At 45.3% G+C, this 24,620-nt stretch overlaps 1 protein-coding gene and 1 long non-coding RNA gene across 6 annotated transcripts in view; one reads left to right on the top strand and one right to left on the bottom strand.

Annotated features, from left to right (window-relative positions):
- The window catches only part of SLC2A9 (solute carrier family 2 member 9), a 181,732-nt gene extending 160,685 nt beyond the window's left edge, over positions 1 to 21,047 (bottom strand). For 3 of the 5 annotated variants that reach the window (XM_038399971.2, XM_043512420.1, XM_038399973.2), the window contains exons 1-2: positions 20,892 to 21,047; positions 8,873 to 8,971 (exon numbers count right to left, since the gene is read on the bottom strand). In XM_038399971.2, coding sequence (XP_038255899.1) covers positions 8,873 to 8,971; positions 20,892 to 21,047 — 255 coding nt within the window. Of the gene's footprint in view, positions 1 to 8,872; positions 8,972 to 20,566 lie in introns of all 5 variants that reach the window. The other 2 variants (XM_038399972.2, XM_043512421.1) reach the window with 2 other exon arrangements.
- Positions 21,027 to 24,032, top strand: LOC122459695. Its single transcript, XR_006280543.1, has 2 exons — positions 21,027 to 21,169; positions 21,423 to 24,032. It is a non-coding gene; the product is annotated as an uncharacterized LOC122459695 (long non-coding RNA).
- Positions 24,033 to 24,620: the final 588 nt, after the last annotated feature.

The following is a 24,620-nucleotide window of genomic DNA, read 5'->3' as shown; positions in this document are numbered from 1 at the left end:
ACATATTTATAAATGTAATGGAAAAATTACTATAGCTTGTTAAGAACTTGCTCCATTCTCAGGGAATGCCCCAAACTGATACCTGTTCATGTTCTTGTAAACCAAATCCCAAAATGGATCTGAGATTAGACAAGGTCACTTGTCATTTGTTTCTTACCCAGCAGCACACAGACAAGTGAGAAACTGGAACACAATCATTCTCTTTCTCTGAAGATTCTCTCTCATACCAATCTGAATCTTGAAGATCATTTTATAAGGCTTTATATTAGCATTTTTTGTTAATGTTGACTTCTAAAATATGTAAATTCCATTTATAATATTATAGCTAATTTTCATGTAAACTAGTTCTCAGTATGCTCTGTTTACAAAGATATACGCAGAGTATCTGAAAAAAGTCCTAATTGAAATATGAAAAGAAAATTGAATAAGTCCATGGGTATTTGCACATCATATCTTACTATAAATGGAAACCCTCCAGATAATGGAAAACTGTTAGGATAATTTTGCATAAAAAAAACAAAACCAAAAAACAACCTTGTTTTAAAGAGCTGTACATCAACTATCTATTCTAATGAGAGCCTGATCTAAAGTCTATTGAGATCAGTGGAAAGACTCCCATCAACTTCAATGGACTTTGGATCAGGCCCCTTAAAGAATGACAAACAGCATGAATAAATTTTAGAGAACATACTCATGCTCACCCCCGACTCCCAAAAATAAAAGGTTACAAGAAATCTTTAGCTTGTGTGCTGTTAACACCACCACTTGTATCCTGCGGCACTTCACTGAGGCACCCTCCCAGAGAACAGCTGCCATCTTCCTGTGCCGGGGGAAGCCTTTATGAGGAATTTTTCCCTGGCTCCAGGACCATAAGCAAATGGCATAAACCAACGTGTAACCACCGATTTTAATTTATTATGTGATGTTATGATTAACTAACATGTTATGTAATATATAATCATTGTATGCTAAATAGAATTAAATTGTAGGATTATAGAAGTATAAGATTTTTCAGTAGTTAGAGAGGATAATTCTATATTAGGTATCTAAGTAGGGCTGAAACGCAAGGCATACAGGCTGAGGCCTGTATGATTTTAGCTTAGCCATACTAGGCTATATGCTTTAGAAATGCTTGACATAAGTAAGTGACCAGTGAATGACTCTATACCACAAGCCAATCAGAAGTGACCCCTTCCAGCTCCATACCAGTATAATGCAACCAGGAAGTGATTTCAAATGAACTTTATGCAAATTGAGCATCATAAGGGTAAAATAAGCATTGTAGGGGCAAAATGGGCAGCCAATGGAAAAGCATCGCAAGTGGCATCCGACAGAAATCGGGTGTCATAAGTCCAAAGGACTCCCTGTAATATAGCATTACTAAATTGATTTTAAATAAAAGAATAGGCTACAAACAGAAGGGAGGAGAGTTCTCTCATATAGAAGGTAAATGATCTAGCTCTTAATTTTACAGCCTTCCAGATCTTACAGTGATGGGTGCCAGAGTAGATATTCCAAGTTATCATCTTGAACTACATCTACAGCAGTTCTAACTTTCATGGTACAAGATGATACAGACTAAACACGGCTGCTACTCTGAAACCAATGATACTATCAAATCTGGTTTATCGCAGGAAGAAAACAAACAACGTGTAGTAATAAAGGGCAGAGATTTTTCACTTCCACGACTGAGGTCAAAGTGCACTGCTATATTGGTGTCCCAGAGACCTTGCTCAAAAGCACAATCTGTGCACTGAATGAAAAGAAGTCCAGAAGAACACGGGTCTTTGATTTACACCCAGCCAAACTGTTAATCTCAAATTTTCCCAATTGTTTTTGGAGAGAGTTCTGTTACAGCCACATATAGGGCTGCGCATGTGTGCAAGGGACTAAGAGGGTCCAAGGAGACCCCTTATTCTCCTGTGTGGATTACCCACATAGTCATACATTGTGCAGGATGAAGAACAGCTGTTGTTAGGCTGCTACTCCTCTTCTATGAAGTGGAGTGGGCAAGGGTGGGGCATGAATGATCTGGAGGATGGTGTGGATTGCACTCTCAGCAAATTTGCGGATGATACTAAACTGGGAGGAGTGGTAGATACGCTGGAGGGGAGGGATAGGATACAGAAGGACCTAGACAAATTGGAAGATAGGGCCAAAAGAAATCTAATGAGGTTCAATAAGGATAAGTGCAGGGTCCTGCACTTAGGATGGAAGAATCCAATGCACCGCTACAGACTAGGGACCGAATGGCTCGGCAGCAGTTCTGCGGAAAAGGACCTAGGGGTGACAGTGGACGAGAAGCTGGATATGAGTCAGCAGTGTGCCCTTGTTGCCAAGAAGGCCAATGGCATTTTGGGATGTATAAGTAGGGGCATAGCGAGCAGATCGAGGGACGTGATCGTTCCCCTCTATTCGACACTGGTGAGGCCTCATCTGGAGTACTGTGTCCAGTTTTGGGCCCCACACTACAAGAAGGATGTGGATAAATTGGAAAGAGTACAGCGAAGGGCAACAAAAATGATTAGGGGTCTAGAGCACATGACTTATGAGGAGAGGCTGAGGGAGCTGGGATTGTTTAGTCTGCAGAAGAGAAGAATGAGGGGGGATTTGATAGCTGCTTTCAACTACCTGAAAGGGGGTTTCAAAGAGGATGGCTCTAGACTGTTCTCAATGGTAGCAGATGACAGAACGAGGAGTAATGGTCTCAAGTTGCAATGGGGGAGGTTTAGATTGGATATTAGGAAAAACTTTTTCACTAAGAGGGTGGTGAAACACTGGAATGCGTTACCTAGGGAGGTGGTAGAATCTCCTTCCTTAGAGGTTTTTAAGGTCAGGCTTGACAAAGCCCTGGCTAGGATGATTTAACTGGGACTTGGTCCTGCTTTGAGCAGGGGGTTGGACTAGATGACCTTCTGGGGTCCCTTCCAACCCTGATATTCTATGATTCTATGATTCTATGGGCTGAGCCCCAGTTTCAGTGCACCAGCCAGTATAGCTGAGTTAGCATGGAGGAGGAAGCAAGCTGCACCAGCAAAAGGACGAGTGCATTTTATTTCCCCCTTGCAGCAAGGTGGCAGCAAGCTGATGCATTTCCAGTGGCATTACTTGCACTGCTGCTTGTTAGCATGAGTAAGACCTGCAGTAAGGCTCTGGTGCAGAGGGGTTCCTCCTGTTTGATGAGACAGTACATCCTTGAACACTGATAGAAAATTGTATTTGTATATTCTCCTTGAAGGTTGTCCTGGGAAGACCTGATAGCCAGTTGTTTTGAATCAGCTTTGGATTGACTTCCGACATATAGTTCCATAAAAAAGGCCATACGGGGGGGGGGGGGAGGGTCAGACCATCTAGCCCAGTATCTTGTCTTCCAACGGTGGCCAGGTGCCCCAAAGGGAATGAACAGGTGCCAGGTGGCCAACAATGCCAGGTGCCCCAAAGGGAATGAACAGAACAGGTGATGACCAAGTGATCCATCCCCCATCGCCCATTTCCAGCTTCTGTCAAACAGAGGCTAGGGACACCATCCCTGTCCATCCTGGCTAATAGCCACTGATGGACCTATCCTCCATAAACTTATCTAGTTCTTTTTTAACCCTGTTATAGTCTTGGCCTTCACAACATCCTCTGGCAAGGGATGGCATCCTCCATAGGTTGACCGTGCGTTGTGTGGGGAAAAAAATCCTTTTGTTTTAAACTTGCTGCCTATTACTTTCATTTGGTGACCCCTAGTTCTTCTGTTATGAGAAGACTTATGATTTGTAAAGATCCAATTTCCTAAGTATCCACTTTTTATCAACAGCTATATTGTCCAGGTTTTTATTACCTGCTACCTCCTTTTACAGTACCTCCTTTCTTCAGTTTTATCTGAATGAGGGGTCTGATCTTGTGTAGTGCTGGGCACCTCTTGCGAGATGCTGGACATCAGTGAGACTTGCATTGAAATGCATTGAAATGAACAGGAGCTGAGGGTGCTTGGCACATCACAGCAGGGGCTCAGCAGTATATAGTCAAGCTGCAAACAATCAAAGCAGTTCAGTCACTCACCCAAGTTTACTGACTCAGCACCTCAATTTGTTAGCTTGCCAAGTGTATGTACAGCACTTGTAAGATATACAGCGCTATAAGAGTTGCTAATTATTAACATCTAATTCATTCAGGGCCCTCTATTCACACTAAGTAGCACCTTACCCCACAGGGAGTGCCAGATAGAGCTGGCTGAAACTCGGAAACTGGATATTCAGAACATTTTTCATTTTGGAAACACGGACGCATGGGGTGCGACCCATGAAGGGCCGTAGGCGTTGCAATGCTGAGTGTCACAGCACCTAACTTTTAAGATGCCTACAAAATCCAGGAACACTACGATCCACAAAGCCAAGTTACGCACCTAGGTTCCCTGTGTAATAAATGAAGAGAGATAGGAATCTCAGAACACAGTGCACAGAAGCCAGCATGCTAGGTGGCTGGGAGATGCCTAAGCTAGTTAATAGGAGATGCCAATGTCAGAGGTGTATGCTAAGCACCATCCCTCTCTCAGAGATGGACACCGAAGTCCAGGCTGCAGGGAAGCTATCCAGTTCTGCTGGAGATCCACAAATGGGTACCCGGTACCTGGAGTCAGGTGGCTTAGGCCTCTAAAGAGTTTCTTGCTGGAATGAGTGGAGCGCCTGCCTCACTCCACACAAAGGAGCTGGAGGTGGTGCTGGTGCCCAACTTATGACTTTTAGCCCAGCGGTTAGAGCAATCACCTGGGATGAGAGAGACCAGGGTTCAATTCCCCCTTCTCAGACAAAGGAGGAGAAAGATTTTGAATAGGAGCCTTCCACCCTTCAGAGAGTGCGCTAACTCCTAAGCTATGCAATATTCTCCCTCAATCTCTTCCTACTGAAGCTGTTGCACTGTAGATAACTAATGAAAGAGCGATTGGAGCAGGGGAGTGGATCCTGAGTCTCAGGTGGGTTCCCTAACCACTGGACTACAGTCATTCCGATCCTCTCATGCTCTCTGGTCCAACAGCTCTAAGTATTTATCCACAGTGGAACAGCTTCAACAGGAGAGACTGAAGGAGCTGCACAACTGCATATCCCATACCCCAGTGGTTAGAACACTCTCGAGTGGTGTGAGAGACCCCTATTCAAGTTCTCTACTAGGGATGGGGAAATTCAATCTAGGTCTCCCATATCTTCACTGGGCTAAAGGTTATAAGGAGGACATCACCTCCTATGGCTGGATTTTGAATGGGACCCAATCCGGTAGGTGTGCTAAGAGGACAACTACCATACTGGGCCCTGCACATGGTTTGTGAATTGCTCTGGGCCTTAGGCAGGAAATAGGCATCCAGACGCCTAGAGGAAGGCAGCAGTGTGCATGCCCAGAGGCAGTAATGCAAGTGCTGGGGGAACTTTTAATCAGAAAAAAAAAAATTAAGTGCCAAATGAGTTTAGACACCTACACAGTTCAGTCGGAGTTTTGTGGATCACAATGGAACCAAAAGGACTTAGGTGCCTCCCTAAGTACTTTTGTGGATCCCACCCATGGTGCTTCCTAAACTAATTATGCTCTCCAGACCCCAGTGGCGGCTGGACAGGGAATCAGCTGGCTCAGAGATCTGGAAGCCTTGTTATCTCCAACCCGGGGCAGTCTGCATAGTAAGGCTGCCCTGGAGCAGCAGACAGTGGAAGCTGCAGTGTGAGATTCTGTTTTCATTGGAAAATTTGCAGCCAGTTCTGGTTCCAAAGGGTCTGCTCACAGAGAATCATGACCCATGCTACACATCCATGTAGGGGAATATTGGGGCAGAAGATATCTACTTCCCTTGGGCAGGGTGGAGACCAGTTTCTGCATGGCTGCTAGTCCCCTTCCCATGCATACAGGCAAAAAGTGAACAACAGGGGCAGGGCATGAGCAAAGTCTTGACTCTACCTGTGATGCTATATGGAATTTGGGGGGCACTTTAGGATATTATGAATACCAATGTTGTAAAACTGCAATGAGTTATGCCAGATATGCCGCCTAAGGTATCTGCAAAAATGTTATAATTTGCCTGGTACAATCATCTCGTTTATGTATTTGCATCACCTTTGTATTGTAAGTTATATGTATGGCATGTCTGTATGTGCTGTGCATTTGAGTGACATCCCCAGATGGATTGGCATTAGCACTGCCTACCCTGACATCAGCTATACAATTGATCCATTCAGAAGGCAAGGATACACCCTATGACTCAGCAAGGCATGCAGGGGCATGCCTATGGACAGAATGGTCTAAGGCTTCCAGACCATGTGCTGGGCAACTTCTATAAGAGGAAGTTGCATCTTCTCCATTTTGTCTTTATTCCTGCTTCTTACCCCTAGAGTAACCTTTCTACAAATGAAGCTCTGAACAAAAGACTGAATGACCCTTCCAAACTGTGGATGTGTTCAAGCCAGCAAATTCACCAATACTGCTAGGAATCTAATGGACTTTGAATTTTTGTATGCATGTGACTGTTTTACCATTTAACATCTCTCTTCTTGTTCTTTTTCTTTTTTCTTTATAATAAACCTTTAGTTTTAGGCACTAAAGGATTGGCTGGTAGAATGATATTTTGGATAAGATCCAAACCTATACTAACCTGGTAACGTGGCTGACCCTTTAGGGACAGAAGAACGTTTCTGTATACGTGAGAAGTTTTTTAAATAACTTCTCACTGTACTGGACCTAGGTGCTGACTGGGAGCCAGAGAACTGAAATGCAATAGAGGGGGCTGTGTGATTTATTTTTTGCTTCTTGTTAACTAGTGCGGGGGATTAGAAGTACAGTTTGTGACTAGTTGGGGAGTTTAACAGTTAAGTGTTACCCAGTCAGTCTTGGGAATATCTGCTCTCCCTTTTGCAGCCTGCCTTTACCTTGGCATTTCCAGGAAGGACTGCCCTAGACACACCAGGACACACTACCCCCTTTCCCAAAGCACTGGCCTGTGCAGGAAAGTGATCTGTGCTAGGGATTGCTTTCCTCCCCAGCATGAGAGGGGAACCAGAAGACAGGTTGTGGTTCAGCTCCTGGGGCAACATAGCTACATATTGACACCTTTATTCAGGGCTTGTGGTAAAAACCTCTGTGTAGTCCATAATGAGGTACAACAATATGAATAAGAATGATACAATCTTGCTCTAAATAAGCAGCAATGGCAGCATCTGCTTTTGAACTGTGTAATAGATTGCATTGGGGAGCAGCATACAAGTGAGGAGGTCAAAAGCTGCATAATAAATACAACTCCACTATGACTAATTGTCACATTACTAGCCTCATGTGTGCAGTTACCCAACAGCTGCCCCCCCCCACACACACACACTTACTTCTGCAAAAACAATTTCTAACTATTAGGCAACCTGTTTTGTGCCTCAGCTGAGAATTGGGACTTCTAAACTCAGATTGACCCCTTACACTATTTTAGGACAATATTTATTCAGAGGGGAAAAAGTATCACTATCACTAGTACCTGCAGCATCTCAGTTTCCTAAGTTACTTCCTAGCTGTAGCTCACAAAAGCATATGCTCTAATAAATTTGTTAGTCTCTAAGGTGCCACAAATACTCCTTTTCTTTTTACAGATACAGACTAACACGGCTGCTACTCTGAAACCTATCTATGTACTGAACTTTCCCAAAGTTGTTCATTTTATGAGATCTACCAAGATCACAAACTGAAGTGATACACAGGAAATGCCATAATGGATCAAACGCGTAGCTCATAACTAATCAGACACGATCTCTCTAGTCCTCTTTCTGACAGGGGCCTGTACTTGCTGCTTCAGAGGAAGTTCCTAGAAACTTATGGAAAAAACTTTCCCATAGTCCAAGTTTCTTCCTAACCTTATGGATTAATGATTTGCTTATGCTGTGAAGCATGAGGATTTATATTCTTAAATTTATTACCCTATTCAGTAACAGAGAACATTCTCATTATACATGTAAATATCATCTCTGCTGAATCTGAATAAGCTCTTGGGGTAAAAACCAGGCCCCACTGAATTAAGCGGAAAAACTTCCATTAATTTCAGTAAAACCAGGAACCACTGGTGTCAACAATCTCTTCTGGCAATGAATTCCACTGGTTAATTATAAATTAGACAAAAGGTCTTTAAAATTTGTCACTTTCAATTTCATTGACTATTCCCTTATTCTTATTTTGTGATAGAAAAAAAAAATAAGAGCACAGACCAATTAATGATGAGTGTACTTTGAACAAAAAGCATTTGAACCTTAATTTGTAATAGTATTCAGAATAAAATTCCAAAAAAATACTATAGATCATTTCATAATATTCCATTCATTTAATATATTCCATCAGCAGAACTTGCAGTCACAGTTGATAAATGGCCAACATAGCAGTTTCACTACATGGACCATAAACAAGGTACCAGTATGAAATGCAATAGAATGGCCCCAGTAGAAGGAAGAGCAAGAGCAAACTCTATTATCCAACTGCGAGAACAGAATGCTCTACAATTCTTAAAAACAAAACAATGGTGATCAAAAGTTGGTATATAGTCAATAACTGTATATACTTAATACTTAAAAGTCTGCTACTGGAATTATTTTACCACACAGAACAAACTCACATGAAATGAAATTACTCATTTCAAAAGGAACACTTAGTTTTCATGACAAACATTAGAACTACACTGTGACTTCATGGGAGAAAGAAACAAACAAAAGATTACAAGAATCTAGTTATAGGGAACAAAAGTATTTCATAAGTTATTGTATCTCTTTTCTCTCCCACTATACAAAAAGTCTTACAAACAAGTATTTCAAATAGTTTGTGTAATTTTTGGACAACATCACCCTTTACTGGAATTAGATTTTAAAAGCTTTCAGTCACTTACCACTGCTGGTGCATTCACTACGGAGAGATTGTAACCATAAAGAAATGAAGACCCAAAAGCGCCAGCTAAAGAGGCAATAATAAGCCTGCCAGACCAGTCCTGAAAAGAAAATAATTTAGGAATCATCAGTTTACTTTTAAGATACAGCTATAATTATTAACAACAGTGTCTTGCAGACAATCAAGTACATCCTCAAGACAAAGGGTAACAGCTTAGAAACATATACTCTCTTGTAATTCAACTGAAATGAATGTTGATATGAAGTTGTCGCACTTGTACATATATCAGATTAGTGCAAAAGTCTTACAATGTGCACATTTTTACTGCACCTGTTATTTTACTATTGAGGATGTAAACAATTAAAAGCTGCATTCAACAGAAACCTCAATCCCCTTGGGTGCTGATTGCAGAAATGGCTGCAGAACCTAATGCAGGTCCAGAAGAGAGTTTTATTCTTGAGCACAGAAGAAGTATGGCCTAGTGCAGGAATGGGCAAACTATGGCCTGCGGGCCACATCCGGACCTCCAGACGTTTTAATCTGATCGGCGAGCTCCCGCTAGGGAGTGGCGTCCAGGGCTTGCCCCACTCTGCATGTCTCCTAGAAGCAGCCGCATGACCCCCTCCAGGTTCTACATGTAGGGGCAGTCAGAGGGTTCCACACTCTGCCCCTGCATCTCCCACTGGCCGAGAACCATGGCCAATGGGAGCTGCAGAGGCGGTCCTGCAGACAGGGCAGTGGGTAGAGCTGCCTAGCCGTGCCTCCACACAGAAGCCAGAAGGAGGACACACCGCTGCTTCTGGGAGCTGCTTGAGGTAAGTGCCACCCAGAGCCTGCACCCTGGACCCCCTCCTGCTCCCCAACCTCCTGCACCAGCCCTGATCCCCCTCCGGCCAGCTGAACCCCTCAATCCCTGGAGCACCCTCCTGCATCCCCTAACCCCTCATCCCCAGTCCCACCCCAGAGCGCTCATCCTCAGCCCCTGCCACAGCCTGAAGGCCCCTCCCACACCCTGAGCTCCTCATTTCTGGCCCCACCCCAGAGTCTGAACCCCCAGACATAGCCCACACCCCAACCCCCAATTCTGTGAGCATTCATGGCCCGCCATACAATTTTCATACCCAGATGTGGTCCTCGGGCCAAAAAGTTTGCCCACCCGTTCCAGATTATAGGCAAGGTCCTATTTCATTCACAATATTGTGGATTCTGCAATATAAGGCTTCAACAGCAATTTTGTTTTAAATTAGCTTACTTTGCACAGTCCACAATTGTGCATACATTTTGAGGTTTGCAACATACACTTTTTTCCCCATTAGTACATGAAATAATCTTGGAGAGTTTTGTGCAGGCCACAACCAGGGTGGGGGTGAGCAGGGGAGCCACCCAGGGTGCAAAACCAGTGAGGAAAGGGGAGGAAACGATGGGGGGGGTAGAGTCCTGCAGCAGGCATGGTATTATCACCCTTACTTCTGTGCTGCTGCTGGTAGTGGTGCTGCCTTCAGCACAGGGCGCCCAGCCAGCAATTGCTGCTCTCTGGCCTCTCAGCACTGAAGGCAGTGCAGACGCCAGCAGCAGCGCGGAAGCAAGGGTGGCAATACTATAGCCCCTACCAGGTTTTTTGGCATTTCACCCCCCCACCCCGGCTTTCCGCCCTGGGCAACTACCCCACTCACGCCGCCCTGGTTATGGCCCTATAGTTGCACCAAATTGTCTGGTTATCAAAAAGTTTGCAGGCATAACATAATAGTTGAGTGTTTATATCATCCTAGCGAATTTTTCTTAAACAAGCAGGTCTACTGTGACTTTTCCAAATTACTGCTATTAATAGAGATCCATTAATACTTTTCCGCAATTCAGCTGCAATTATTTGAAGATCATCCTACAATTCAGATAGGGTCTTCATTATAGGTAATAATGTATTGTATCCAAGATCAGCCCAGCAGTTACTATGAGACAGCCCAGGAACAGGAAACCTTCTGCTAGGGCTCCATAACTTCTAGTACCCACTGGATTTTGAAGATGCAAGACAAATATTCTAGTAGTTATTTGCTACAAACAGTTGCTGTTAGCTGGACAGGTTTTTTTCCTACCGTGTCTCTGCCAGTATTTGCCAACTGGTGCCTCTCCTTTAAGTTTGTCTTTGCATTCACCACTTGTGTTGGCAATTTGCTGTTTCATATTTGCCATCTGAACACTTGCACAGAGGTTAAGATCGTTCTGCAGTTGGAGTTTCTGCCAGTCTTGCATCCCAGTGAATATTTTGTATCAAGTGCATTCATCTTTCGCTATTCTCATAATCACAAGTCAAGATCAATACCACAAAAAATGTCTGTTTCTCTCAGTTTCTGATTATGCCTGTGAAATCTGTCCCTTTTATGGACAGTGATAGGTTTGGGATTTAAACGTTCCTCCTATTTCACCAACATTATCCACTTTGTTCTCTGTGTCCAAGATGACTAGAATAGAATGTGTGCTCAGAGCATAATCAGAGAAGCGACCTGTACCTCCCCTGAATCAAAGCTCTAAAGAATTGCTCATGGAAATTCCTGGTCAGCTGGAAGAGTCACTTTGGGATGCTGATCCTGGATGACAGCTCATCTTTATTGGCCCTTGAATTTGTGGCATGCAGATACCCCATAAATTTGTCCTAAGTGGTTTCAGTAATTGAAAGTCAAAGGTTTTAGTCTCTTAAATGCTTAAATCCTTTTGAAAATGGGATTTAGGAAATAAATCAGACTGGGCTTAAACAGAAGAGTCTGCATCTGGAATGCAGATACAGGGTAAAAAAAGTTCTTAAGGACAATTATCATAGTCTCTATTCCTCTCAAGAATGGATGGGCCTTTTAAAATGGAGCACCTTTAGAAATAATCTACTGGCTCCAGAGCATTTCCGGGGGATAATTAGGGACTTTATAGCTGCCTCAGGGAGTCGTTGTTGCAACTGGTTAGTGGATCAGCATACAGTGTCCGTTGTCTACTGAAGTTGACAGAGAGGCTCTTAAGCATCCTTTCCCTTTGCATTATTATGGTCAGGCATGGTATACTAACAAACTGTGGGAGATTAATGTGTCGGGGCAAAGGCTGCACCACGAGGGGACAGTATCTGCTGACGTCAGTCACCTTCTATATTTGAAGTCAGGGAGAGCCCACAAACATGCTGTGTTGGAGGGCCTGGAGTTTTTAACTTCTTCTGTGCACTATGGTAAATTTCAGAGAATTACACAGCTTGTTAACCATTTTTCTCCCATTCAAGGCAGTGAGAATTATGTGCAGGAAGTCCGGGGTGGGAAATATATTCCATTGTTTTTAACGCTTACTACAAGATGGTTTGTTACAATCAGCCAATTTTCCAGAAGAAAACAACGAAACAAAAATGTGTCATTCAGTTTTGATTAGAAGGGGCAATTTTAGAAATGCAGGCTCTTAACACCCATCAATAAAGCGTACGAATACTTGATACTTGTCACCCTTCATACCAGTGTTATTGTACCACTAGAATTGCTTCAAATATTGAGTTAAAGGCAGGCTAGAAGGTAAGTAGCAAAGAAGCAATTAAAAGAACAAATCCAGCTGGGCATTCCCAAATCATGGTCAGGGACAGGCACTCTAGGCATTCCAAAACTCAGTGAATGAATGAGGTTTGCAACAAGAGACTAGATACATATGCCTACTGGGTTAAAGAAGACCCAGAGTACAAGTGTCATACATATAAAGGGAAGGATAACCACCTTTCTGTCCACAGTGCTATAAAATCCTTCCTGGCCAGAGGCCAAACCCTTTCCCCTGTAAAGGGTTAAGAAGCTAAGATAACCTCACTGGCACCTGACCAAAATGACCAATGAGGAGACAAGATACTTTCAAAAGCTGGGGGGCGGGGGGGGGGAAAGAGAAGGAGAAACAAAGGTTCTCTTTCTCTGTCTGTGTGATGCTTTTGCCGGGGACAGAACAAGGAATGGAGTCTTAGAACTTAGTAAGTAATCTAGCTAGATATGCATTAGATTCCGATTCCTTTAAATGGCTGAGAAAATAAGTTGTGCTGAATGGAATGTAGATTCCTGGTTTTGTGTCTTTTTGTAACTTAAGGTTTTCCCTAGAGGGATTCTCTATGTTTTGAATCTGATTACCCTGTAAGGTATTTACCATCCTGATTTTACAGAGGTGATTCTTTTTACTTTTGCTTCTATTAAAATTCTTCTTTTAAGAATCTGATTGCTTTTTCCTTGTTCTTAAGATCCAAGGGTTTGGGTCTGTGTTCACTTGTACCAATTGGTGAGGATTTTTATCAAGCCTTCCCCAGGAAAGGGGGTGTAGGGCTAGGGGGGATATTTTGGGGGAAGACGTCTCCAAGTGGACTCTTTCCCTGTTCTTTGTTTAAAACGCTTGGTGGTGGCAGCATAGGATTCAAGGACAAGGCAAAGTTTGTACCTTGAGGAAGTTTTTAACCTAAGCTGATAAGAATAAGCTTAAGGGGTTTTTCATGCAGGTCCCCACATCTGTACCTAGAGTTCAGAGTGGGGAAGGAACCTTGACAAAAAGTCACAGAAATGCTGCCAATTAGGAATAGCCCTCTACTCATCCTTCTAAATGGTAATGGTCACTCCTGCACAGGGTTTAATGTGTCACTTTGTCCTGGTCTACACTAGGAGTTGAGGTCGAATTTAGCAGCGTTAAATCAATTTAACCCTGCACGCATCCACACGACGAAGCCCTCTTTTAAAAAAACAAAACAAACAAAAAAAACACAGTTAAACAGCTCTTAAAATCGATTTCCTTACTCCACTCCCGACAAGGGGATTAGCGTTGAAATCAGCCTTGCCGGGTCGAATTTGAGGTACTGTGGATGCAATTAGACGGTATTGGCCTTCGGGAGCTATCCCAGGAGTACTCCATTGTGACCGCTCTGGACAGCACTCTCAACTCAGATGCTCTGGCCGGTAGACAGGAAAAGGCCCACGAACTTTTGAATTTCAATTTCTTGTTTGGCCAGTGTGGCAAGCTGCAGGTGAGTACAGAGCTCATCAGCAGAGGTGACCATGATGGAATCCCAGAATCGCAAAAAAGCTCCAGCATGGACCGAACAGGAGGTACAGGATCTGATAGCACGGATTCCTCTCTCCATACAGTGATCAGAACTCCGTTCCAGTTTTCGAAATGCCAAAACGTTTGTCAAAATCTCCCAGAGCATGAAGGACAGAGGCCATAACAGGGACCCAAAGCAGTGCCGCGTGAAACTTAAGGAGCTGAGGCAAGCCTACCAGAAAACCCGAGAGGCAAACGGCTGCTCCGAGTCAAAGCCCAAAACATGCTGCTTCTATGATGAGCTGCATGCCATTTTATGGGGTTCAGCCACCACTACCCCAACCATGTTGTTTAACTCCTTCAACGGAGATGGAGGCACCACGGAAGCAGGTTTTGGGGATGAGGGAGATCACGATGATGAGGTTGTAGATAGCTCACAGCAAGCAAGCAGAGAAACCGATTTTCTCGACAGTCAGGAACTGTTTCTCACCCTGGACCTGGAGCCAGTACCCCCCGAACCCACCCAAGGCTGCCTCCCGGACCCGCCAGGCGGAGAAGCGACCTCTGGTGAGTGTACCTTTTTAAATAGTATACATGGTTTAAAAGCCAGCAAGTTTAATGATTAATTTGCCCTGGCATTCGTGGCTAGTACAGCTACTGGAAAAGTCTATTAATGTGTCTGGGGATGGAGCGGAAATCCTCCAGGGACATCTCCATAAAGCTCTTCTGGATGTACTCCCAAAGCCTTTGCAAAAGGTTTCTGGGGAGGGCAGCCTTATTCCGTCCACCATGGTAGGACACTTTACCACTCCAGGCCATTAGAACGTACTCGGGTATCATTGTAGAACAAAGCATTGCAGTATATGTTTGCTGGTGTTCAAACAACATCCGTTCTTTATCTCTCAGTGTTATCCTCAGGAGAGTGATATCATTCATGGTCACCTGGTTGAAATAGGGTGCTTTTCTTAAGGGGACATTTAGAGGTCGCCATTCCTGCTGGGCTGTTTGCCTGTGGCTGAACAGAAATGTTCCCTGCTGTTAGCCATGTGACCTTGGAATGAAAGCACATGTGCTATGTATGTAATGTTAACAGCAAGGTTTACCATGAAAGAGTGTACCATTGTTCTATGAAATGTGTCTTTTTAAATACCACTGTCCCCTTTTTTTTCTCCTCTACCACTGCCATAAATGTCTCCCGCTTACTCTCACAGATATTGTGGAGCGCACAGCAAGCAGTAATAACAGTGGGAATATTTGGTTTCGCTGAGGTCTAACCGAGTCAGTAAACTGAGCCAGCGTGCTTTTAAATGTCCAAATGCACATTCTGCACTTGCTTAGCCTGTAGTTGAACAGCTCCTGACTACTCTCCAGGCTGCCTGTATATGGCTTCATGAGCCTTGGAATTAAGGGGTAGGCTGGGTCCCCAAGGATAACTGTAGGCATTTCAACATCCCCAACAGTTATTTTCTGATCTGGGAATAAAGTCCCTTCCTGCAGCTTTTGAAACAGACCAGAGCTCCTGAAGATGCGAGCGTCATGGACCTTTCCCTGCTATCCCACGTTGATGTTGGTGAAACGTCCCTTGTGATCCACCAGCGCTTGCAGCACTATTGAAAAGTACCCCTTGCAGTTTATGCACTCGCCGGCTTGGGTGCTCTGGTGCCAAGATAGGGATATGGGTTCAGTCTATGGCCCCACCACCATTAGGGAATCCCATTGCAGCAAAGCCATCCACTATGACCTGCACATTTCCCAGGGTCACTACTCTTGAAATCAGCAGATCTTTGATTGTGTTGGCTATTTGCATCACAGCAGCCCCCCCAGTAGATTTGCCCACTCCAAATTGATTCCCGACTGACCGGTAGCTGTCTGGCCTTGCAAGCTTCCACAGGGCTATTGCCACTCGCTTCTCAACTGTGGGGGCTGCTCTCATCTTGGTATTCATGTGCTTCAGGGCAGGGGAAAGCAAGGTCCAAGTTCCATGAAAGTGCCCTTACACATGCAAAAATTTTGTCCCAGACCTGCAACACTATGCGGTCCCACCAGTCTGTGCTTGTTTCCAAGGCCCAGAATCGGTGTTCTATAGCATGAACCTGCCCCATTAGCACCATGATGCCTGCATTGCCGGGGCCCGTGCTTTGAAAGAAGTCTGTGTCCATGTCATCACTCTCGGCACTGCGCTGACGTCACCTACTCGCCCGGTTTTGCTTTGCCAGATTCTGGTGCTGCATATACTGCTGGATAATGCGCGTGGTGTTTAATGTGCTCGTAATTGCCAAAGTGATCTCAACAGGCTCCATGCTTGCTGTGGTATGGCATCTGCACAGAAAAAAGACACGGAACGATTGTCTGCCGTTGCTCTGACAGAGGGAGGGGCGACTGACGACATGGCTTACAGGGTTGGCTTACAGGGAATTAAAATCAGCAAAGGGGGTGGCTTTACATCAAGGAGAAACAAAAACAATGGTCACACAGAATGGCTCCCTCAAGGATTGAACTCAAAACCCTGGGTTTAGCAGGCCAATGCTCAGCCCACTAAACTATCCCTCCCTCTGGTATTTCAGGCAGGACTGAATCTCCATTGAAGTTTTCAAGGTGCCCCGACAGACCTCACCAAAATGATTGTCGGCTGTTGATTTAACGGAGGAACGGAGGGGGGAGCAAATGAATACAAAACAAATCTGGTATATTTCTTGTTTTGATCCACTCCATCTATCTTTTACACGTTTGGTTGGCAGCAGACGGTGCAATAGTACTGCAAGCTATCCACATCTCCTGGCTGCTCGGCAGAAGATGGTACAATAGGACTGCCTGAAGGACTAAAGAGAATGACCTGGTGGAGTCACTCCTAATTTAGTCACTGCACCCATGTCTACCCAGGCGCTCCTGATCGAACTTACCGGGGCAGCCAGGAGCATCTCTGACACGATGACGATGATTTTCAGGCCTATTGCACCGTCTGCTGCCACAAGGCAATGGGTTGCTGCTGTTGTGTAGCAATGCAGTACCGCGTCTGCAGGCACCCACGAGAGATACGGTGACAGTGAGCTGAGCAGGCTCCATACTTGCCATGGTATGGCCTCTGCACAGGTAACTCAGGAAAAAAGGTGCGAAATGATTGTCTGCTGTTGCTTTCACAGAGGGAGGGAGGAAAGGCCTGACGACATGTACCCAGAACCACCCGTGACAATGTATTTTGCCCCATCAGGCATTGGGACTCAACCCAGAATTCCAATGGGTGGCGGAGACTGCGGGAACTGTGGGATAGCTACAGTTCAAGACTCTGGAAGTCGACGCTAGTCTCAGCACTGTGGAAGCACTCCGCAGAGTTAATGCACTTAATGCACTTAGAGCATTTTGTGTGGGGACACACAATCCACTATATAAAAACGATTTCTAAAAAACCAACTTCTATAAATTCAACCTAATTTTGTAGTGTAGACATACCCTTTGTGTGCCATGCAAGCTCTCTTCTAAGCATACTACCCATTATAGGAAGTTCCCCAACACTCAAAATTGCTTACTCCAGAGTTTTAAAGCAGCATGCTTTGCTTTTGTTTGTGACCTGCCTCTCCACTCCCACTAGTGCAGATTTACTCAAATTTCAGGAGAGCAAGACAGAGAAGAAAGCAGAATTAAATAAGAGCTTTATCAGACAAATGCTTTTGAGAAAAATATTAATTCTGACGGGATCCTAAGCACTTTAAATGTTCTTTCCCTTATTCCTTACAAACACACTTGGATGATCACTGGGAAAGTAAACAGCATAACATTACCTACCACTCCTCACACACTCCTTTGCTTCACACTTTATAACATCAGTTTCCTTGCATCAATCAGAGGTCACCATTCAAGGCACAGTTGTGCCTGCACCACACTGATGATGCTCCCTTAGGTGAAGTTTTAAAAGTGAGTTCAGAACAAAGATTTCTGAACAATCCAGCCTTTCAAAATTCAGGTAACCAAATGTCCCCATTAACACCAAAACTCTCAACAGCATGGCCAACGAGTCATACTCTCCCCTACATATCTTAAAAATATTTTTTCCCTCACAGCATGTCTCTCTTGTCGAGAAATTAACAGAAGATTTATCCACTAATGAGTGCAACTCTTAAATTCAGTCTTTTATTTTGAATTTGCAACATTTGCAGCCCTGTTGTTTAAAGCCCAATTCAAACTTTTAGTTATACAGAGTTACAGTCCATTTCTAAGATTACAATTAAACAGCAAGCTGTAAAATATAATATTTCAACAGTACCTGGGTGACTTAGGGTGTCTAGATTTTCAAACGTGACTAATGTAGGTTCCTGGATTTTTGAGACACCTCAAAAGGGCCCAGTTCTAAGGAAGTGCTGAGCATCTACTCTGAAAACTTTTCAGGTATCTCAAGATGGCACACTCAAGCCAAGACACCCAAAAATAAAGTCACTTTTTCAAATCTTGACCCATATTTCTTTGCACAAGCTAGCATATTTACATCTTGACTCCTCAGTTTAGTTTGCTTTTTCGGAATCTGGGACAGGAAGAAAGTCCAAATCCACACTTCTGGTCCTTTTCTTGCGCCGATAGGCTTGTCAATGAGACAAGTGATCTTAGGAAGAAATAAAATGTAGGTCATCTAGTCCAGCCTCTTGTGCTGAGAGAGGCTATAGTTCACTTAAACCAGGGGAGGCCAACCTCTGGCTCTGGAGCCACATGCAGCTCTTCCGAAGTGAATATGGGGCTCCTTGTATAGGCACCGACTTTGGGGCTAGAGCAACAGGCGCCAACTTTCCAATGTGCTGGGGGGTGCTCACTGCTCAACCCCTGCCTCTGCCACAGGCTCTGCCCCCACTCCACCCCTTCCCGCCCATTCCCTTAAGCCTACAGCACCCTTGCTTCCCCCCGCCCCCCCGAGCCTCCTGCACACCATGAAACAGCTGATCAGGAGGTGCAGGTGCTGATCAGCAGGGCTGCCAGTAGGTGAGAGGCTCTGGGAGCAGGGTGGGGGAAGCTGATGTGGGGGGCTGCTGACGTATCACTGTGGCTCTTGGCAATCTACATTAGTAAATTCTGGCTCCTTTTCAGGCTCAGGCTGGCCACCCCGATAGGTGATTGTCCAACCTGTTCTTAGAAACCTCCAATGACTAGGGGCATGTCTACACTTGCGAGTTAGAGCGCATTAAAGCAGCCCTAGCTCACTACCTGTCCACACTGGCAAGGGACACAGAGCGCTCTGACTCCACAGCTAGAGCGCTCCTGGTACTCCACCTCAATGAGAAGATTAATGATTGCTGCACATTAGCTGAAACGCCCGGGCATCAACGTGAACAAGGAGTTGCATTATTTCCCTCTGATCAACCTCTGGAAATGTCCCATAATCTCCTTAAGTCAAGTGGCCACTCTTCTCGTTGTTTTAAACTCACTGTAGGAATGCGGACATGCCCTTTGAAAGCTCTGTTTCTGACAGCCGGCTGCTTATCTGCTCCAAGACAAAGCAACCATTACCGTGGAATGTTATGTACGAGAGAGAGGCAGGAGAGGAGAAGGGGTCTGCTGCTGTCTGAACTTACAAGACAGCACGCTGACGTGCTCTTAGCCTCCCAAAAACCCACTCTCTCCCCCCCACACACACACCACAAACGACCTGTCACTCCACTCCACCCCACCCCCCCATTTGAAAAGCACGTTGCAGCCACTTACATGCTGGGATAGCTACCACAATGCATTGCTCTCTGTGGCCGTTGCTAATGTGGCCACGCCAGTGTGGACAGCTTGCAGCACTTTCCCTGCTACGCTCTACGAAGGCTGATTTAACTCAAAGCGCTCTACATCTGCAAGTGTAGCCATGCCTTAGGATTCCACAACCTCCCTTTGAAGCCTATTCCAAAGTTGCTGAAGTAGCAGTCTTTGTCTTGTACCTGTAAAGGTCATTCTCCTTATCTTCACTAATGGTGACAACAGTTCACTCCCTTCCCCCAGGTACCTCTGCGTTCTACTCTGCTAATGGCAGTATTTCTAGCTGAGCAGTTTCACAGCTGTGCATCAGCCAGCGTCTCTCTGCTAAAACAGCAGCACCACAACTTTCCTAAAAGAGAAAGGACGAAGGTGGGTTTTTTTGCTCCACTCTCCGTTACCTGTGCCAAGTACTGTGCCCCCCTACTCACTTGTTCCACCAAGATGGAAACCCCCCCTCCCCAAAATCCCTTTTTGCCCCTCCCCCTTTATTTTTGTCTTTCTTTCATACACAAAAAGAAAAGGAGTACTTGTGGCACCTTAGAGACTAACAAGTTTATTAGAGCATAAGCTTTTGTGAGCTACAGCTCACTTCATCGGATGCATCCGATGAAGTGAGCTGTAGCTCACGAAAGCTTATGCTCTAATAAATTTGTTAGTCTCTAAGGTGCCACAAGTACTCCTTTTCTTTTTGCGAATACAGACTAACACGGCTGCTACTCTGAAACCTTTCATACACAAGAGACTTTGCTCCGGTTGCCCTCTGGTCATAGTACGATTTGCACGGTGTTGGCGGAGAAAGTCCGTGAAAATCCTACGCCATGTCTGGTCTTTCCACTGAACTACTTAGGTGAGCCACGAAACTGAAATGCAGGGCGCAGCTCCTCGGGGTGAGGCTGGATCGTTTCATGCTCCCAGCCCAGCACAAATTACCGTTAAGCAGCCCCGTGGCGCTACTCACCTTGTTCCCCCTCCGGCTGGTCCTTTGTAGCAGGGGCACTACATTGGCCATTTCCGGGTGAGGGGGGGGCCGCCTTCGCCCAGCTGTCTGTCCGCAGGCGGCCGGTCCTTGCGCACGGTGGGCAAAGCGCCCGGGGGAACTGGGCAAAGCGCGCGCCGAGCTCTGCGCGCTTTCCCCAGGGTCGCTCTGCCGAGCCGCACATTGAGAAACGCAGCGCGCTCTGTCTCTGTGCAAACGCAGCGCCCGGGGGCGAGCCGGACTCGCTCTGGTTTCATTTTCCAGAGCCGGCCGAAATTACCGTTAGCAGCCACGTGGCGCCACTTACGTTTTCCTCTCTGCAGCCGGTGCTGGGGGCGTTGCACCGGCCGTTTTCGGGGGAGGCTTTGGGCCCGTGGCGCCGCCTTAGCCCGGCTGCCCGCGAGGCGAGCCAGCCAGTCCGTGCCCACGTGCAGCGGGCGGGCCGGAGCAGCCCTGCAGACATCTTGAGGGCGGCTGCCGGAGGACAGCGGGGAGAGGAAACGCGCGGAGGGCGGCGGGGGCGGGCAGCCCGGGGTTATCACGCTGCAATCCGGCAGCGGGGAGGAGGCCCCTGCGGGAGCCGGGGTGAGTTCAGTGCGTGGCGCTGTCAGCCGCTTGCACGGGTTGCAACCCCAGCGCACGTTTGCGGGGCTCCGCCAGCGCCGCGTTCCTGCAAACGGTGCGGTAGAGGCTGGTGTGGGTGGCGCCGCCCTGGGGACAGGGGTGTGTCACGGGTCTCCCTGCGCCGGGGCAGCAGCCGCAGGGGCGGATGTGGGGGACCTGCTACCTGGGGGCGTGACTCGCGCTGTTCTGCGTGATTTTTTTTTTTTTTTTTCAGCTACAGATGACCCCTGCAGATGACGTTCCCCTGGGAAGGTGCATTGGAGTCGGGGGCACGTCGGTGTCTCCCAGCGCCAGTGCGGATCTAGGAGCAATCAAGGGGAAATACAATACCTCGGGGAAATCAGCTCGTTCAGTTCTCGCCGTTGTCTGCGCTCTGCACTGCATGAAACAGTCTGATGGGGTGGGCCGCGGAAGCGGTGCTTATCTATTCTAGCCCACTACTCTGTACCGGTTGTTCTGGGTGAGAATGACAGTCCCTGCAGTTGTCCTTTGTTATCCATACAGAATAGGAACAATGTTATCCCATGCCAAAACATGTAATCCGCTGGCCTGCCTTGAGTGCAGGGGACTGGACTGGGTGACCTCTAGGGGCCCCTTCCAGTCCTGTGATTCTGTGTGACCTGCCTAGTATGACTACACTCTGCCCCTACTCCTCAGTTGCTCCATTTCTGTTGTCCCCAGAGTCACTGCAGTAATTAAGAACAATTTCACCTCTAAGAGACACATAACCCCTGATGTTTGGTACTTGTATGGTGCTCTGTAATTGTCAAGAGGTCTTATTGAGGAATTACAGAGGTCAGATTTGTAGGGCGATATTGTACCACCATATAGCAGTAAGTGTCTTTCCTTCTGTAACATAGAAACTTGGTGCAGTTACTCTGTGGACCTTTAAGGATATATTTTAGCTGTTTTTTTTTTTTTATTGGCATCACACTTTGAGATCGGAACATACTCGATTTTGATTTATAATACAACAAAATTATTTAACTTTAGCCAGATGTAAGCAAGATACTGGGGAAAGCTTTCTAACTATGAAAATAGTTAAATACTGGAATTGGTTACCTAGAGAGATTGAGGAATCACTGTCGTTGAACGTTTTTAAGGTTAGACAAACATCTGGCAGGGATGGTCCAGGTACGCTTAATCCTGCCTCAACAGCGGGGGAGAATGGAGTCAATGACTTCCTGAGCCCTACATTTCTGCCATTCTGTGGTGCACAGCTACCATGATTGCATGTGCCTGTCAATTGACTGCATGCACCTTTGGCTCAGTGGTCATTTTAAACATGGTGGTATATGCAAATTAGCCATGAAATTGCATGTCCATCTTTTTTAGTTCTTAAATATCAAATCAGCATGTCCCCCTAGCAGGGATTTGCAGATTACAAGACTATCCACATACGAAGAAACGACCATTGTTGAACAGTCAGTTTTGTTAGAAGTTTACAAGTGCTTTAGTTAAAATCCAAACGTTCCAGCCCATCTAAACTAACAATTAACTGTTTTGAAACAATATAATCTGATACTATTGATGTGGTGCACCAGATTGTGTGAAGTACATTCACTGGGTGCAATCCTGCTGTCCATACACTGTTCTTACTTTGGAAAGATGCCTGTTAGAATGCAATGGGAGTTCTGCCCAACTAAGGCCCACGGGCTTTCATCCAGTGCATTAAATTTTCAGTTGGCAGGTCACAGAAAGAGTGACATGGAACAAGCTTCAGTTGTACCGAGAATTTTGAGACCTTAACTATGCCGCAATTAAATGTTTTCACAAGGCTTTGAGCAAACAGACATGACACACCTACATTAGTATTATATAACAGATAGTAGTTAGACATGTGAGCAGGGAAAAACTCAAGTCAGAACTGCTTTTTTAATGTGTCCACCTTAAACCAGTGGATTATGAATTTGGAAGAGTTTTATGAATGTCACCTTCTAGTCAACAATAATGTTCCCTTGGCAATAATGAAAAGTATTTTTTGGAATGGTTCCCAACCACGTGCACTTATTATTCCATAAATCTGTACTGATTCCACTTGTGACAGACTATACACCTGCAGTCGTTCATTTCATAACTAACAAAAATGCCTAGTTTGTTGTGGCAAAGTATTGTGAATGTGAAAGGAGCTATAATGTGGAAAGTTTTGATGTGTCCTGGTTTCAGAACAGTCCAAGAAGTGGCTTGTGGGATTTGATTTTTCCATTGACGTGTACCTTGTGTACTCATTGATACCTGAGTGTAATTGTTGTCATTATTTATAACGTATTACATTTGCTTTGCACAGGGGTTAGTGATGATGCAAGATTCAAATCAGTGGAGAATCTGGCCTCTGGAGTAGGAGAATTCATTTTTAGGATAGAAAGAAGTAAGCAAATACCCTGATATTCTTTTCTGGTTCATTTTATTCACAAGTTTTACATTCTTACTTGCAAAAACATCAGTGCTGGTGCAATCTGACACCCACCCACCCTATATGTATTTCTCATTTAAACACTGCTTCCTCCTGCCCCAATCCCCTTGTCCCAGCCAGATGTACACTCTTCAACTTTGGAATGTGTGTGAGACACAGGGAAATTTCCTGCAATGTTTCTGAAAGACCTTATTGTATAAGTTTATGTATAATCATGAGCCAGGATTGTATATTACATCTCTGGGCAGGGGCTGGGAGATACATCAGTTGTAAGACCCAGGCGTTCAAAAAGACTATATTGAAAGTATGCCAGACAAGTATGGACTTCGGGGACAATAAATTTTAAGTGGATTTCCTGGGGAATCCCTAGGTAGAGGTTAATGAAAATTAATCCATTCCAGTTATGGGGGGGGGGGAAATGTTTGAAGCTACTCCAAGGAGCAGGTTATTGTCCGCTGATTCCCTGTTACAGAAGGTCAAAATCAAAGACCTGAACTGTATAAAGAAACAACTGATGTTCTTTCTTTTGTTCTGGTTCTGCATCTAAGATGGATCTGAACTTCTAACCACAGAGAAAAGCCAGCAGTGGGTTTTTAAGGACTAAAACAAATCTAGAGCCCTTGGTTGCGGTTGGGGTTGACCTGTGGTAAGCTTTTTAGCGTTTGTATAGGAATTCTGATTGTTTTAGTAAGTTTTCTCTAACGCTTTTACTTTAAGAATAAAAGAGTGTTTGTGTTACCCACACACCTTCTGGGTGTGGTGTTCTGTTCCATCTAGTGGCACGGAGACCACTTGGAGAAATAAAATGAGTCTGCTCTACAGCCTTAGCTATGAGTCAGTTGACTTTTAGCTCAGGTGGTAGAGGCTCATGCACTAAGCTCCAGAGGTCCCAGGTTCAATCCCGCCCGCTGAGAACTGTGGTCTGTGGGCATTACACTTGCTTAGAAGGAGCTGTGTGGTAACTTATAACTATGGAAAATACACTGGTCATAGCCTTTG

Source organism: Dermochelys coriacea, chromosome 4 (assembly GCF_009764565.3).
Source record: "Dermochelys coriacea isolate rDerCor1 chromosome 4, rDerCor1.pri.v4, whole genome shotgun sequence".
NCBI lineage: Eukaryota > Metazoa > Chordata > Testudines > Dermochelyidae > Dermochelys > Dermochelys coriacea.
Note: the sequence above shows the minus strand (reverse complement) of the source record. Positions and strands in the feature narration are given on the sequence as shown.